General features: G+C 36.3%; 1 protein-coding gene across 1 annotated transcript in view; it reads right to left on the bottom strand.

Annotated features, from left to right (window-relative positions):
* Nucleotides 1-19129, bottom strand: part of STT3B (STT3 oligosaccharyltransferase complex catalytic subunit B) — a 101105-nt gene that overhangs the window by 38515 nt on the left and 43461 nt on the right. Inside the window, exons 2-3 of the mRNA XM_069561308.1 lie at nt 9960-10068; nt 6089-6376 (exon numbers count right to left, since the gene is read on the bottom strand). Of these exons, the coding sequence (XP_069417409.1) occupies nt 6089-6376; nt 9960-10068 (397 nt within the window). The remainder of the gene's footprint in view (nt 1-6088; nt 6377-9959; nt 10069-19129) is intronic.

Here is a 19129-nt window from a genome sequence, read left to right as displayed (position 1 = left end):
GAAAAAAATTGCCAGTCTAGGTTTGATACAGGATACAGGATGCTTGGGGATGATGCTGGTGCACGGGGATGATCCAGAGAGATGATATGGGGTAGGAGGTGGGAGGGGGGTTCAGGATTGGAAACTCATACACCTGTGGCGGATTCATGTCAATGTATGGCAAAACCAATACAGTGTTGTAAAGCAAAATAAAGAAAAAAAAAAAAAGGTTGAAAGTGAATTTATGTCATGAATTTTGTCTCAATTTCTTAAATTTTTAAATGATGAAAGGTAATTAACATGCCAGTTAAGGCACTACTGCAATGGTTCAGACTCATGCTATTTTTTTAAAGAATAAAAAAACTATTTAAACAGTAACACTTTTGCATTTCATAAAGCATGAAAAAATTTTAAACTATGACAAAATGCAAATGACAGTAATACCTGGGTGATGGTTTCTTTAGTTTTCTGTTTTTAAATTCCCAACAGATAGAATATATTATTTTAAAATTTTATTACAAAAAGTTTCAAACATACAGTAGAGAATAATAGCCATCCCGACTTCCAAATGCAAATAAAACATATTTGTTCTAGATGATCTTATTAAAAAAAAGTTTTTAACAGACATAGTTGAACCTCCCCCTTCATACTTCCTTAGTATCACTCACCCATACTCAAGAGTAACCACTATCATAAAGTTGGTATATATGATGGATAAATGCCATATTTTTATACTTTTATTATAAATAAGTATAAACTGACAATATACAATATAGTCTGTACTACTTAAAATTACTGTATGTATTCTACCTCAATTTATTTTTCCACTTGGCTTTATACTATCAAGATCCAGCCATACATATTGTCAAAATATATACTTAATATATGTTAAATACTATGTATTGGTTAAAAGACCTCAAAAGATATAGCATACATGTAATAAAAGTACCAGGAGAGGAGAGAAAGAATATTTGAAACAATAACTGATAATTTCCCCTAAATAAAGTCAGAAACCAAACTACAGATTCAGAAAGCTCAAATGTTAAGCAATAAATAAGAACCAACCACACCTAGGCATATCTTTTCCAAACTACAGAAAATCAATAATGAAAAAACCCTAAAAGAAGCCAGAGGTAAAGACACCTTACCTCTAGAAGGGCAAGGATAACGATCACATGACCTCTATTCAGAAATCAGGCAAGCAAGACGAGATTAGAGTGAAATATGTAAGAACTGAGAAAGGAAAAAAAGAAAAAATAATCTAGAAATTTGGGCCTGGTGAAATTATGCTTCAAGACTTTCTCAGATAAATGAAAATTGAGGAAATTTGTTGACAGCAGACTTGTCTTGCAATAAAAGCTAGAAGTTCTTTAACAAGAAGGAAAACAACATAGATCTGAATCTAAAGAAAGGAACAGCATCAAAGTCAGAATAAGTGAAGGGAAATTAAAAACTTTTAGTTTTCTTATTCTTAATTGATTCAACACATAAGTTTATTGAAAATAATACCAACAATGTAATCTATTATGTATGTATTACATATGAAAGTAATGACAGTAATGATACAAGGGTTGTTTTGATACTATAAAGTACTCACACTGCCTATAAAGTGGTACATGCAGAGTTCAGATATATAGCAGGTTTAGTTCCAGACCACTACAATAAACTGAATATTGTAGTAAAGCCAGTCATACAAATTTGTTTCCCAAGGAATATGAAAGATATGTTTACACTAAGCTGGAGTCTATTATGAGTTGTTGTTTAGTTGCTAAGTCATGTTTCTTTTGCTATCCCCATGTACTGTAGCCCACCAGGCTCCTCTGTCCATGGGATTTCCCACACAAGAACACTGGAGTGGGTTGCCATTTTCCCTCTTCAGGGGATCGTCCCAACCCAGGGGTCAAACCTGCAACTCCTGCACTGGCAGGTGGATTCTTTAGCACTGAGCCACTTGGAAAATCCCCAATATTAAGAGTACATTATGTGTACTAAAACAACACATAATACTTTAAAGAATACTTTATTGCTAAGAAATGCTAACCATCATCTGAACCTTTAGGGAGTTATAATTGTTTTGCCAGGGTAACATCAAAAATCTGATTACAGATCACTGTAACAAATATAATAATGAAAAAGTTTGAAATATTGTGAGAAAAACCAAAATATGACAGACATGAAGTGAGCAAATGTCTAGTGCTGACAGACTCACTTGATGCAGAGTTGCCACAAACCTTCAATTTGTAAAAATGCAGTATTTGTGAAGTGCATTAAAACGAGGTATGCCTGTATAGTATTCTTTGAAAGTGAACTTCAATCAGCTGTGTATGTCTGCTGCAAACTCTATGGCAACCACTATAAACAGTTTAAAAAAGCATAACTGATGTGCCAGAGAGAGAGAAAGCAGAACACAAGAAATGCACAGTTCAAACCACAAAAGGCAGAAAAAGAATAGAGAACAGGAGTACCAAACAGAAAACAGTAACATGTGTGGTAAATATTAAACCAATTATAGTCAAGAATCACTTTGAACGTCAATGGTCTAAATGCACAAATTAAAAAACAAATTGTCAGGGTGCATCAAAAACCAAGACCCAACTATATGCTGTCTACAAGAAACCCACTTTGAATATAAAGATACAGGGCCTCACCTGGTTGCCCAGTGGTTAAAAATTCACCTGTCAATGCAGGGGACATGGGTTCGACCCCTGGTTTGGGAACTAAGATCCCACTGAACTCAAGTGGCACGACTACTGAAGCCTGCCCATCCTGGATCTCGTGCTCTGCAAGAAGTCCATGCACAACTGAAGAAAGCTCACATGCAGCAATGAAGAGTACTATGTGCCACAATGGAGATCCAGTGCAGCCAGAAATAAATATATTTTTTGAAGATTTTAAAAAAAATTGAAGTATATATAAAGATACTTATACGCAGAGCACATCATGCAAAATGTCGGGCTGAATGAAGCACAAGCTGGAATCAAGATTGCTGGGAGAAATATCACTAACCTCAGATATGTGGATGACACCACCCTTATGGCAGAAAGCAAAGAACTAAAGAGCCTCTTGATGAAAGGGAAAGAGGAGAGTGAAAAAGCTGGCTTAAAACTCAACATTCAAAAAATGAAGATCATGGCATCCAGTCCCATCACTTCATGGCAAATAGATGGGAAAACAATGGAAACAGTGACAGACTTTATTTTCTTAGGCTCCAAAATCACTGTAGATGGTGACTGCAGCCATGAAATTAAGATACTTGCTCCGTGGAAGAAAAGCTATGACCAATCTAGACAGCATATTAGAAAGCAGAGACATTACTTTGCTGACAAAGGTCCATCTAGTCAAAGCTATGGTTTTTCCAGTAGTCATTATGGATGTAAGAGTTGGACTATAAAGAAAGCTGAGCACCAAAGAATTGATGCTTTTGAACTGTGGTGTTGGAGAAGATTCTTGAGAGTCCATTGGACTGCAAGGAGATCAAACCAGTCAATCCTAAAGGAAATCAGTCCTAAATATTCATTAGAAAAAATGATGCTGAAGCTGAAGCTCCGATCCTTTGGCCACCTGATGCAAAGAACTGACTCATTAGAAAAGACCCTGATGCTGGGTAAGATTGAAGGCAGGAGGAGAAGGGGATGAAAGAGGACAAGATGATTGGATGGCATCACCAACTCGATGGGCATGAATTTGAGCAAGCTGGTGATGGACAGGGAGGCCTGGTGTACTGCAGTCCATGGTGTTGCAAAGAGTTGGTCATGACTGAGTGAACTGAACTGATAAAGATACATATAATAAAGCCTACCTCAAAGCAAGGAAAGCTATCAGAGATCAAGAAGTGCATTATATAATGAAAAAGGGATTAATTCTCAAAGACAGCAAAACAATCCTTCAAGTGTACATTTCTAACAACAGAGTGTCAAACTACATGAGGAAAACCTGATAGAGCCACAAGCATAAATGGGTAAATCCACTATCATAATTGGAGACTTAAAACCCTTCTCTCAGACAGATGGATCTAGCAGGTAGAAAATCAGTAAGGATAAAGCTAAAACTCAACACCACCACCAATCAACTGGATACTGGCTATGGTGGACATCTAAAGACAAATTCATCCAGTAATAGAAGAATACATATTCTTCTCAAGTCAGCATGGAATATTCACCAAGTTAAACAACATCTGGGCCATAAAACACATCATAACAAATTTAATAGAATAAAAGTCATGTAATATGTATTCTCAGCCCACAATGAAATCAAACAAAAAAATCACTAATAGAAAAATAACTAGAAAGTCTCAAAATATATGAAGTTAAACATACCTTCAAATAAGCACATTCAAAAGTCAAAACCTCAAGAGAAATTTCAAAATAGTGCTAAATAAAAATGAAAACACAACTGATCAAAATTTATGGGATGCAGCAAAAAGCAGTGCTAGTATGGACATTTATAGCACTGAATGTAAACAATAGAAAAGATAGATCTAAGACAATTATCTAAGTTTCCGCCTTAGGAACCTAGAAAAAGAAGGGTAATTTAAATCCAAAGTAAGCAGAATTAAGAACCAGGGCAGAAATCAATGAAACTGATAACAGCAAATTTATAAAGAAAAATCAACAAAACCAAAAACTGGTTCTTTGAAAGCTGAACAAAAACCAATAAACCTCTAGGCCAGGCTAATAACAAAAAAAGAAGACACAAATACTAATATTGGAAATGGAAGAAGGAACATCACTACAGATCCCATGGACATTCATTGAAAGGATAATGAAGAAATACAATGAACTCTATGTCCAAAAACCTGATATCCTAAACGAAATGAACCAATTTCTTGAAAGAAAATATCTGCTAATACTCAAACAAAAAGAAACAGAAAATCTGACTAGATCTCTATCTATTAAAGAAATGGAATAAATAAATAATTAACAACATTCCAAAACAGAAAGCACAAGGCCAACGGGGAGTTCACTTGTGAATTCTACCAAATGATTAAAAAAGAATAAATAAAAATGACAACAATTCTCTGCAATCTCTTTCTGGAAACAGAAGCAGAGGAAATACTTCCTAACTCATTCTACAAGGCCAGTACTGAACCAATAGTAAAACCAAAGACATTACAAGAAAAGAAAACTACAGACCATTATCTCTCTCATTAGATACAAAATCCTCAACAAGATATTAGGAAATCAAGTCTAACAAGATATTTTAAGAATTATATAGCATGACCAAGTGAGATTTATCCCAAGTACGAAATACTGGTTCAACATTTGAAAATAATGTATTCATGACATCAAAAAGTCAAAGAATTTACATATAGTTACAACTATGTTTAACTATAATTGACCCTTGAACAAGGCAGAGGTTGCAGCAGTGACTACTTCCTTGGCATAAGAAAATCCACATATAACTTTTTAGTAGGGCCCTTATATAATCCTTGGGTCCAGATCTATGGATTCAACCAAATTGTGAAGTACTGTAGTATGTATGTAATAGAAAACAATATATATGTATAAATGGATCTGCACAGTTCAAACCTGTGTTGTTCAAGGATTAATCATGTATCAGTAAAGAAAAAACATCTGACAAAATCCAACATCCACTCATGATAAACTCTCTCAACAAACTAAAGCGTATCTTCTTCAACTTGATAAATAAGATCTATCAAAAAAACCTATAACCAACATGTTTAATAGTGAGAAACTCAAAGCTTTCCCACTAAGAAAAGGAACAAGGCGAGGATCATCTTACTACACCTCTTCAACATCATACTGAAGTACTAGTTAATACAGCAAGACAAGAAAAAGAAACAGAAGGTATACAGACAGGGAAAGAAGAAATAACTTGGCAACAGTAAAATAATGCAAATTTCACACACAGAATTCAACATCCTAAGCCAATGAACCACACTTCAACTTTCTTAAGTAATTTTAACCTCTCTCCCCACTAGTAAAGAAACAACAAAAAAATCAACAGCTTACTTTCTGATAGCCTCTTTTATTAGAGCTGTGACTTATTTGTCATGAACAGCAACAGTTTTCTGCATGCAACTATAATGACAACTTTCAGTAGAAAGTTCATGGGTATTAAGGATAACAAAACACCAAGTGTTACTTACCCACAAGTAATATGTGAACTGAAGTGCAAAAATAGCGATGCCTTCATTATCAAAGGACCCAGCTACTGACCGAGAAATGTAGCCTGGCACAATGGCAATGAAGCAAGCGGCTAACAGCCCTGCACCTTGGTTCCACAGTTCTCTGGTAAGCAGGAAAGTAGATATAGAGGTAAGGCCGCTGAAAGTTGGTGCAAGGAACACACATACATCTCTGATGTGAACTGTTATGTTCAACGTATTTAAAATCCAATGGATAAGGCCAGCTGTTATCATCAACCCTGGGTAAACCTATGGAAAAAAAAAAAAAGGAAAATTTAATTACAAATATAAGGAGGTAGCTGAAAACACTAAGCTCTTTATTATTAAATAATTAGGTTGAGAATAAGCTCACACAACAGTTTGCATTCTTTACATACTATAAAATTAAATGTTCTTTTTCAACTGGACACAAAAAATTCTCATATGTAGAAATACATATTTAAGCAAAAGAAGAAAGATCAGATTGAATGAAGTATTAAAAGTAAAGATGTTTAATGATGGAACACTGGGTAACTTTATAATTGTCCCCACTAACTCTATCTTTCACTATAAACAGGATTCTAACACATCCTTAAGTATGAGGTTTTAACAATTTTGCCCATACTTGTGTTTAAGGAATTGAGAAACAAACAGAAGATGAAAAAAATTTATGTGCAGTTATTATTTAAGTGATATTTATAAATGATTTCTTCCTCCCTTCAAAGTCAAGATCTAGAAAGTGAACAATTCTAGCTAGGAAAAGGAGGACTAGTTAGTGAATTCAAATATAATATTTTGGAACTCCTCGAAGGTTGACATTTTTACACTTCTTAAAATACTTAACAATGGAAGGCAAATCAACTAGAATAGGCCCAGTTAACAGCTGTACTCCAACCTCTCCCCAAAGGAGGAACATGAAACATTTAAGATTCAACGAACAACAAACAGGACATTAATTCTGAGCTATTTGTGATTAAACTGTGTATTTACATAGCTCTTCCATCCATGGGATTTTCCAGGCAAAAGTGCTGGAGTAGGGTGCCATTGCCTTCTCCATTTCATCCTTAGCTACATCCTAAAAGATTTTTTCTTTCTCCATCACTGAAACTACAAAGCATGTTATAAATTTACTTCACGAACCATACTATTTGCAAACTGTCCATGGTCTTTAAACCCACTCCTTTGCTTTTTCTCCATAGCACTTATCACCATTTCACATAGTATTTATTTTACTTATTTACTTACTGTCTATTAAGTAAATACCCTTGGGGACTTTCCTGGTGATCCAGTGATTAAGAGTTCGCACTTCCAATGCAGGGAGCATGGGTTCAATCCCTGGTAGGGCAACTAAGATCCCACATGCTGCATAGCATGTCCAAAAATAAATAAATAAACACTCTCACAGAATACAAGCTCCAGGATAACATGAAAAATTTCCCCAGCATCCAAATAATAATGATAGGCATAAAATAGATGCATAATATCTATTGAACGCATGGAAGGAGAGTGGGGTAAGAAAAGGGGAAAAAGTATGGCAATCATCACCATTCTTAAAAATTAAAATTTCGTTCCATTACATATACAATACCAGGTCCCAAGTAAATAGTTTTACTGACAATATTTTTTTAATGGAAATAAATCTGAAAATATCTAAATATGGTAGATTGAACTGACATACAAAATAATACATAGAAGTATTAGATGAAAAGATCAAGGTATTCTAGACAGACAAAACCACTCACCAACAAAAAAGGCATGTTTAACCTTAAAAGAAAGAGAACCTGGAAGGGAATCCTTCAGGTTCTAAACATAAAGAAGCATTTCAAACTAGGCACTGATACCACGGAAGTCTTAAAAAAAAAAAAAAAAAAAAACACTCGAGGCCCTAATATATACTTTAGGTACTTGAGGTGGTTGGGGGATAGTTATTGCTCACCACTGAGATTAAAAAAAAGGCCTAATTCCCAGCACAAACCCAGGGCCTGTTTATGAAACTAGATGAATTCTATCCATCCAACAAATGAAACAGTAAGCAACTTCTGCCTTACTTCCAAACCTTTAAATAGAAACAAAACAAGAAATAACTCATTCACCACATGGTTGAGTATGGGTTCCACATTTATACATGCAAGCTCAGTCACTAAGTCATGTCTGACTCTTTGCAACCCCATAGACTGTAGCCAACCAGGCTCCTCTGTCCATGGGATTCTTCAGACAAGAATACTGGAGTGGGTTCCCATTTGCTTCTCCAGGGGACCTTCCCGACCCAGGGATCCAACCTGTATCTCCTATACTGGCAGGAGGGTTCTTTACCACTGAGTAAGCAGGGAAGCCCTCTCCACATTTAAAACAACTTCACATATAAGAAACATAGACTGAGAACCAACCTCTAAAAACAGTCCTAAACTTCTGAGGACTCCAGCAAAAGGAAGTGAAAAAGATTATTGTAAGGATGGTTCCAAATATCAAGACACTAGGAATCTCAGAAAACCAGCCTTCACTGAGGGTGAATTCCAGATAAAAAGTTATAAACATACCAGGAAACAAACTATAGTAATCAAAGATTAGTACAATAAAATATATGACAGCATTCACACCACAAGCAGTACAGATAATAGTCATCTACTGCACCTTTCACCATTCAATACCTTTCTATCAACCTCAGAGGCTATCATGACTATTCTTCTGTATCATTATTCCTATTTACAAAGATAAAAAGATGTCCCAGATTTTATAACATCTCACTATCATAGAGAACATATTCCTTCCAAATGAAGAGGGAACATTTATAAAACCTGGCTATATCTTGGGGCCACAAATCATGACCCAATAAATTTCAAAGGATTAAAATTATAGAATTTGTTTTCTAACATTAATATATTTGAAGTAAAAAGCAAAATAACATGATGAGGAAATTCTCTTATGTTTAAAAGTTAAATACAGTCCTAAGTAACTCATGAATCAGAGAAAATTATACAGAAATTAAAATACATTTTGACTTGAATGATAATGAAAACACTACATATCCAAACTTGAGCAATGTAGCTAAAACAGTAATCATGAGGCAATTTGAAGCTTCAAAACAAATACATTAGTAACAAAGGAAAGTTGAAAATTACTGAGCAAACTATATCAGGAAACTAGATAACAACATCAAACTCAACAAAGTAGGGGGAAGGAAACAAACAGAAGGTAACACAAGACAAATATTTAATAATCAACAAAGTTTAATGGGTTAAAGACTCTACTAAAATTGATAAACCTCTAACAAAAGTGATCAAGAAAAAAATATTAAATGTATATGTTTCTCCAGTAGGTGCCTTGTCTTTCATTTTCTCTCAAACCATTCTCCTTACATCCCAAATCCTAAAAACATTTTCCTTCCTATCATCCTCTGGATATTATAATTTCCCATAAATTATGAACAATACCTAATCCACCTGGAGTAATCTGAGACAGATTCAGGACCTGGAAAATTAGAATTATCTGACTTCTACATTTTTATCTCCTTCCAAATTTTTTTTTTTCAATAAAGCTTCTATAGAACAAAACAAAAACACAAGTAACCTGAATTTAAGAGTGTGACAAGAGCTTCTCCTCCTAACCTTCACCACCTGTCAGAAATAATGGCTAGTATGAGATTACCTCAAAACAGGCTGGGGGGTGGGGGTGTGTGAAGAAGAGTATCAAGAAAAGAGATTTAACAAATTAAATAACAGATAATTAGCCACAGAAAACGTATCAGTTAACTATAAAAAAACTTTTAAGAACTGCCATCACCTTAGTGATGAATGATTTACTCAAATCACTGAAAAAATTTAAGATTAACATGAATAACTGCATTTATACTTACAGTACCACCTACTATTCTTCCTAGTGGATACCATGCTCTTTCATCAAACCAATTTAAAAATTCATAAAACCCATGAGACGCAAGATGATGTGTTGATCTATAGTTAAACCTAGAGAAAATAGGAAAAAAAGAAATGTTATAAAACTTGGTTTACTAGAAAGAAATAGCTCTAGCTTTCTAATACTATACTTTATATTTAACTCTTTATATATAAATCTATGGCTATATATCTTTCATAACAATTTTCCTCAAACCTGAACAACAGGTTATTTTCTAAGAAATTGGCTTATACCTCTAAAAATAACTAAAAACAAAGCCCATTCTCCCGCCAAAAAGCAAGTCTACAAAACTAGTAATGATCAAATTAACATTTGGCCATTGCTTGGGGTACAGATGGTAAATAGCTATGCATCTGAACAAAAAATGTGACGGTACATAAAATTTACCAAATCTTCAAAGATGTCAATGACTCTCAAAAGATTAAAAACCACTAACAGAATACAGCACCAAAATGAAGCTTGTACATTCAATGTAATTGCTTTCAATTCCTGCTTATTTAACTTATATGCAGAATACAGCATGCAAAATGCTTGGCTGGATGAATCACAAGCTGGAATCAAGATTGCCAGGAGAAGGATCAACAACTTCAGATATGCAGATGACACCACTCTAATGGAAGAAGAGTTAAAAAGTCTCTTGATGAGGGTGAAAGAGGAGAGTGGAAAAAGCTGGCTTAAAACTCTACATTCAAAAAACTAACATCATGGCATATGGCCCCATGGCAAATGAAAGGGGGAAAAAGTGATTACAGTGACGGATTTTATTTTCTCGGGCTCCAAAATAATTGCGGATGGTGACTGCAGTCACAAAATTAAAAGATACAAGCCTGCTCCTTGGAAGGAAAGCTATGACAAATCCAGACAGGTATTAAAAGAGCAAAGACAGTACTTTATCGACAAAGGTGTGTATGGTCAACGCTATGGTTTTTCCAGGTAGTCAGGTACGAATGTATATGAGAATTGAATCATAAAGAAGGCTGAGCACCAAAGAATTGGTGCTTTTGATTTGTGGTGCTGGAGAAGACTCTTGAGAGTTTCTTGGGATCAAATCAGTCAATACTAAAGGAAATTAACCCTGAATATTTATTGGAAGAACAGACGTTGAAGCTCCAATTCCTTGGCCACCTGATGTGAAGAACTGACTCACTGGGAAAGACCTTGCTGCTGGAAAAGACTGAAAGCAAAAGGAGAAAGGCGGCAGAGGATGAGATGGTTACATAGCATCACCAAATCAATGCACATGAATGTGAGTAAATTCCAGGAGATGGTGAAGGACAGGGAAGCCTGGCGTGCTGCAGTCCACAGGGTTGCAACGAGCTGGACACGAGTTAGCGACTGAACAACTCTAAAAATCACAGAAATAAAGAGTTAAGTTATAAATAACCATGGGAGATGAACTGTAACTTTACTGTAGAATAAGAACATGACCTTAACGAATGAGAATTTTGATCAATGAAAGACAAAATAATAGGAAGAAATGAGATGGAAGAAGCCACAGTCCAAACTGCAACCTGAAGTAACTGCAAACTATGGTGTGTGTGTGCACGTGTGTGCATGCTTGGGTGTTGGAAGGGGGAGAGATGAAGAGGCAATATTCAGGATGGTTCATGTTTAATATAAAGTTGCTGAGGGCGTGAGAGAGGCAAGAGAAAATCTTGCATCAACCTCAGGGTAATGAGCAATAGGAACTGCTAGGCAGGTGGATCCCCTTAGACGACCATTGCCAAGCAAGGAAGTGGGCCTCATGGGTATCTCCAACACACATAGCCAAGCAATTCAAAGAGTGGAACAATGCTTTCCAGATGAATAGGAAATCCTCATATCCAAAATCAGCTTGCTATATCCTTCCCAAACAGCAAGTCATGACTTTCCAACGCATGATCACTAGAAACAAAATGCTGTAACAGACTTGATCTAATACAAAATAAGCACACATCCAAATATCAAACATGAGAAAAATAGGCAATATGAAAACTAAGCATCGAAATCAACCAACGAAATAAATAACTTCAGAAGTAAGATAAGCCACACAGGCTGAAAGGGAGGTTTAGAGTACAAGTTTTAGAATCATACTGCCTGGGTTTGGATATTCTGTTTCCACACTTACTAGCTATGTGACCTTGGCTAGACCATTCTCTGTGGTCTAGTTTCTTCCTCTGTAAAGAAGGAGTAACAGTTGTACCCATGTCAATAAGGTGGCTTTGATAAATAAACAATACAATGTCCCTAAAGCACCCAGAGGCTACTGTTACTCTTACTGTGAAATAAAGTATGGTAAAAGCACTATTTGAGTTTTTGAATGTCAAATTAAAAATAAGCTAAATATTAAAAAGGTTAAAGATGCAAAACAAATTAGTAACAAGACAAAGAGTGTCTTGAGAGGCGGCATTTGAAAAGATGGCACAGTAGGTGACAGCAACCTTCATAACCCCAATAAAAAGTAACAGACAGCTATCCACAAAGGAAAATATTTACAGGAAGGTCAAGTAGAACTGAGATCCTATAGCAGCACAATGAAGCAAAGGATGGAGAGCAACCACACAGATGGAAGGAGGATCACTAGGGTGACAGGCTTAGCTGAAGCATCTGGAGACAACCAGGATCAGCCACGTGGCAGGCACTCCTGCACTCCCATGGTCTGCTCTGTGGTGGACCTAGGCAGGACAACACCACCCATAAGAGCTTTCACAAACGGGGACTCCGTGAGTATTCATCAGAGCAGACCCCAGTAGCCTGCTCTACAGAGGACAACAGCTTTCAACAAAAGTCATCACTGCCACAGGGCCCCTGGAGAGGGAGATGCTGCCATGCCCTCAACAAGAAAGACTTGCTGCTGCACTGCCCCAGCACTCAGGCTACCACGGTCCCACAAATACGACTGAACCCCAGAACCACTGTAAGTGCTTACACTTCAGATTCCAGCTCTGCAGCCTCCTGAGCTCCAGATCCCAGCTCCATGGTTGGCTCGACGAGTGCCTATGCTCTGGGCCCCAGATCTGCAGCTGAGCCACCACTGCCTGGGCTCTAGCTCACAGCTCCATGGTGACTCCATGGGCATTAGCCAGTAACACCACAATTAGGAGAACACCGGTGAGCAGAGCCAGGTGCCAAGAAAGATTTCCTTGGCCACAACAACTCGCCATGGGAGAAAAAAAGATCAGAAGGTCCCCCGTAGCCCTTACAGCCCCCACAGACACTTGCAGCCTTGGCCACTGAGAACCTCTGCAGTGTGCACTCTCCACTTAAACTCAGCTGTTAGAAATGCACGAAGACTACACCCCTGGATCTTACCCGGGTAAGAACTGCCAGTCTATCCAGCTGTCACTCTTGCACTTACCCACAGGTAAGGTCTTTCCCCACCAAAATTACTGCATAAAATGGGTAGACGTAAAGGTGGCTCAGACGGTAAAGAATCTGCCTGCAATATAGGAGACGCAGGTTCAATCGCTGGGTTGGGAAGATCCCCTGGAGAAGTGAATGGCAACCCACTGCAGTATTCTCGCCTGGAGAATTCCATGGACAGAGGAGCCTGGTAGGCTACTGTCCATGGGGTCAAGAGTTGGACACGACTGAGTGACTAACACACTATACAAAGTAAGGCTACAAGAAATGTAAAAAAAAAAAAAAAAATCAAGAAAATATGACAATGCCAAAGGAACACAATTATTTTTCAGTAACTGACCACAGAGAAATAAATCTATTTCTCAATGAAGATTTCAAAGTAATTGTTTCAAGGAAGCTCAGCAAGCTACAAGAGACCAGATAGACAACAAATCAGGGCAATACCACATGAACATGAACAAAATAAGAAGTTCAACACAGACAGAAATTACACTTAAAAAAAAAAGAACACCAAAGAGAAATATTGGAGCTAATTAAATTAATAAAATGAAAAAGAAAATGCAGTAGAGAACATTAATAGTAGACCTGAACTAGCAGAAGAATCTGAAAACCAGAAGAAAGGTTACTTGAAATTATCAAAGCAAAGCAAAGCAAGTAAAAAATAGCCTACACCAACTGTAGGCCATCATCAAGAGTAATGATTGCATTATAGGAGTTCTAGAAGGAGAGACAGGGGTAGGTAGGTTATTTAAAGAAATAATGGCTTAAACCTTCCCAAATCTGGGGAGAGAAACTGAGTCATCCTGGAATATGGTGTTCACATGCCCCAATACATGTTCAACTCACACAGGACTTCACTGAGAGATAATCTAATAAAACCATCAAAAATCAAAGACAAAGAGAGAACTCAGAAAGCAAGAGGAAAGAAACTCATACATGAGACCCCACATAAGGCTATCAGATTTCTCAGTAGACACCTTGCACCAGAATAAGGTATATAGATTCAAAGTGCTAGAAGAAAAAAACTGCCAACTAAGAATACTCAGCAAAGCTAACCATCAGAAAAAGACATTCCAAAACTAAAAAAAGAGAGCGAGAAAGAAAATTTGCAGGAGTTCATCACTACCAGACCTGCTTTATAAGAAGATAAAGGGAGTTTCATCTCAGTTCTACAAGCTGAAATGACAGGACAGTAATTAGTAACTTAAAAACATATACAGTATAAACTCACTGGTAAGATATGGACATGAGCAAATTCAGAATATTCTAGTACTGTACTGGTGTGTAAATCACTAACTAGTATAAAGGCTGAAAGACAAAAATAAAAATATCTGCATTCAATAATTTGTTAAATATAAAACATAAAAAGACTGACATAATGGCTTAAAGTTGACTGTTATAAAACGTTTTGTTTAAACCTCAGGGTAGTCACAAAGCAAAAACTTATAGTAGATACAAAAAGAAAGAATACCATGAAGGAAAACTATCAAATCACAGAGGAAGATAGCGAGAGGAACAAAAGAACTACAGAACAATCATAAACAATTAACAAGATGGCAGTAGTTAAGCCTTTCAGTCAGTCAGTTCAGTTGCATCTGACTCTTTGCAACCCCCCTGGACAGCAGCACGCCAGGTTTCCCTGTTTATCACCAACTCCCAGAACCTACTCAAACTTATGTCCATTGCATCAGTAATGCCATCCAACCATCTCTACCTATCAATAATTACTTTCAATGTAAACAGATTAAATTCACTAATCATAGAGTAAGTAAATATATTAAAAATGCAATACCCAAACATATGCTAACAGAAACTCACTTCAGCTTTAAGGACACACACAGCCTGAAAGTGAAGAGAGGGAAAATGATATTCTATACAAATGGAAAGCAGAAGAGACCAAGATTGGCTACATTTTTATCAGACCAAAAAAGAACCCCAAAATTGTAACAGAGATAAAAGGTCATTCATTATATAATGATAAAGGAATCAATTCATCAAGATACAACAATTGAAATAGATAGCAATGCAATAACAGTAGTGGGCTTTAATACCCTACTTTCAAAGAATAGATGAGAAGGAGAATATAAAGAAGGAAATAGTGGACTTGAACTACACTTTAGACCAAATGAAATCTAACAGAAAACATTCCATTTAACCGTAGAACATACAGTCCTCTTAAGTGCACAGAGAATATTCTCCAGGATACTTCATATCAGTTCAGTTCAGTCGCTCAGTTGTGTCCGACTCTGCGACCCCATGGACTACAGCACACCAGGCTTCCCTGCCCATCGCCAACTCCTAGTTTACTCAAACTCATATCCATTGAGTCGATGGTGCCATCCAACCATTTCATCCTCTGTTATCCCCTTCTCCTCCTGCCTTCAATCTTTCCATGCATCAAGGTCTTTACAAATGAGTCAGCTCTTCACATCACGTGGCCAAAGGATTAGAGTTTCAGCTTCAGCGTCAGTCCTTCCAATGAATATTCAGGACTGATTTTCTTTAGGATGGACTGCTTGGATCTCCTTGCAGTCCAAGGGACTCGCAAGAGTCTTTTCCAACACAATTCAAAAGCATCAATTCTTAGGCACTCAGCTTTCTTTTATAGTCCAACTCTCACATCCATACTTCATATGTTAGGTCACAAAACAAGTCTTAACAAATTTAAGAATGAAATTATATTGAGTATCTTTTCTGAGCACAACGGTGTGAAATTAGTGATCAATAAGAAAGCTAGGAAATTCACTAATATGTGGAAATTGAACAATATTTTCCTTAATCAGTGGGTCCAAAAAAGGAGACAGACCCAAATGGAAACACAGCAAAATGTAGCAAAAGCAATCTGAGAAGTTTATAGCAATAAATATCAACATTAGTAGAAAACAGATCTCAAATAAACAGTCTAACTTTATACCTCAAGGAACCAGAAAAAGAATAAATTATGCCCAAAGAGCAGATGTAAAGAAATAAGGATCAGAGCATAAATGAATGAAATAGAGACTAAAAAAAAAAGAGGAAAAAAGTTTTATTCCACTTTTTAAGATAAGCAAAACTGACAAACTTTTGGCTAGATTAAGAAAAAAGAAGACGAAATCAGAAAGGAAAGAGGAGAGGACTTACCCAGTGGTCTAGTTCTTAAGATCTGAGCTTCCAATACAGGGGGGACAAGATTGATCCTTGGCTGGGGAGCTAAGATCCCACACGCCACATGTTAAGGCAAAAAAATTTAAAAAGAAAAAAACTAAGAGGAGAGATTACAACTACTACCAAAAATACACAAAGGATCATAAAAGATTATTATTAACAATTATATACCAACAAATTGGATAACCCAGAAGAAATGGACAGATTCTCAGAAACAACCTATATCAAAGACTGAACCAGAAAGAAATTTAAAAAATCTGAACAGACCAATAACAAGAAAGGTGAGTGTTGGGTGCTTTTGATTACTAATTTGAAGAAATGTCTAGGACCAGATGGCTTCACTGGCAAATTCTACCAAACATTTAAAGAATTAATGCCAACCCACCTCAAACTCTTTTAAAAAAATTAAAGAAAAAGCACTTCCAAAATCATTTTACAAGGCCATTATTACCTTGATACCCAAGTCAGACAACACAACAAGAAAACTACAGGCCAGTGCCCCTGATGAACAAAGATACAAAAATCCTTAAGAAAATACTAGCAAATTGAAATCAACAGCACATTAAGAGGATCATGCACCATTATTAGGGGCTGCCATTTAAAATGGATTTTAAATGGTGCTAGTGGTAAAGAACCTGCCTGCCAGTGCAGGAGACCTAAGAGATGCAGGTTCAATCCCTGGGCTAGGAGGGCATGTCAACCCATTCAAGTATCCCTGCCTGGAGAATTGCATGGACAGAGGAGCCTCGCAGGCTACAGTTCACAGAGTTACAAAGAGTCAGACACAACTGAAGCAACTTAGCACACAGCACACCACAATTAACTGGAATTTATCCCTGGGAGTCAGGAATGGTTCAACATACGAGAATAAATAAATGTGATCCCATATAACAGAATGAAGGATTAAAATCATCTAATCATCTCAACAGATGCAAAAAAGGCATTTGATAAAATTCAACATTCTTTCACCACAAAAACTAAAAAAGTAGGTATAGAAGAAATTTACCTCAACATAATAAACGCCATATACGACAAGTCCATAGCTAGCATCATACTCAATGGTGAAATGGTGAAAGCTTTTTAAGATCAAGAACAAAACAAGAATGCCCACTCTCACCCTTCTATTCAACACAGTACTGAAAGTCCTAGCTTTACCAATTAGATAAGAAAAAGAAATAAGGGCTTCCAAATTGGGGAGGAAGAATTTGTTTGCAAATGACATGATCTTATATCCAAAAAACTCTAAAAACTTTACCAAGGATTCAAGAAAAACATTAAAAAAGCAGTTGCATTTCTATACATTAAATATGAATTATCTGAAAATAATTAAGAAAGCAATACCATCTACAGTAGTATGTTTTTTAAAAAAAAAGTCAGTAAAATACTTAGGAATACATTTAACCCAGGAGGTGAAAGACCTGTACACTGAAAAGTATAGGACACTGATAAATGAAGACAAAAGCAAATGGAAAGATACTCCACGCTCATGAATTGGAAAAATCAGTATCATTAAAATGTCCATATATACAACATTGTAAATCAGCCATACTCCAAGAAAAAAAATTTTTTGAAGTCCATGTTGCCCAGAGCAATCTACATATTCAATGCAATACCTATAAAAATTCCAATACTATTTTTCACAGAAACAGAAAAATAACCCAAAATTTGCATGGAATCCCCTAAGACCCTAAATAGCTAAAGCAAACTTGAGAAAGAACAACAAAACTGGACGCATCAACATCCCTGATTCCAAACCATGTTACAAAACTATAGTAACCAAAACAGTATGTTACTACAAAAAAAAAAAAGAGCGAGAGAAAGAGAGAACACTGGAACAGAATCCAGAGCCCAGAAAAAAACTACTTTTACAGTCAACTAACCTTTGGCAAGGGCATCAAGGACAATGATGGAAGACTAGTCTCTTCAACAAATGGTGTTAGAAAACCGGATATTACATGAATGAAACTGGACCCTTATCTTACACCATACAAAAAAATTAACTCAAAATAGATTACTGACGTCAATGTATGATGTGAAACCATAAAATTCCTAGAGCAAAGCATAGAGGAAAAAAAAAAGCTCCCTGACATTGGCATTGGCAATGATTTTTTCAGATATGATGCCAAAAACAGGCAAAAAAAGTAAAGAATAAGCAAGCAGGAGTATATATTAGAAGGCTTGTGTACAACAAAGGAAAGAATACACAATATGAAAAGGTGACCTGTGGAATTAAAGAAAATGTTCACAAACCATGTATCTAATAAGGGGTTATTATCTATAATATATAAGGAATTCATACCACTCAAAAGCAAACAAAAAATCCAAAAACCCATACAAAATATGACTTAAAAAAAGGTTCAAAGAACCTGAAAAGGTATTTTCCCAGAGACACGCAAATGGCCAATAGGAAAAAGAAAAGGTGTTCAACATCACTATTCAGAGAAACGCAACTCAAAACCACAATGAGATAGATATACCCTTCACATCTGTTAGGGTGGCTATTATCAAAAGGATGAGGTAAAAAATGCTGTCAAAGATGTGGAGAAAAGGGAACCCTTGGTATACTGTTGGTGGGAATGTAAATTCATACAGCCATTATGGAAAATAGTGTGGAGATTCCTTTAA

This window comes from Ovis canadensis, chromosome 19 (assembly GCF_042477335.2).
Source record: "Ovis canadensis isolate MfBH-ARS-UI-01 breed Bighorn chromosome 19, ARS-UI_OviCan_v2, whole genome shotgun sequence".
Taxonomy (NCBI): Eukaryota; Metazoa; Chordata; class Mammalia; order Artiodactyla; family Bovidae; genus Ovis; species Ovis canadensis.
Note: the sequence above shows the minus strand (reverse complement) of the source record. Positions and strands in the feature narration are given on the sequence as shown.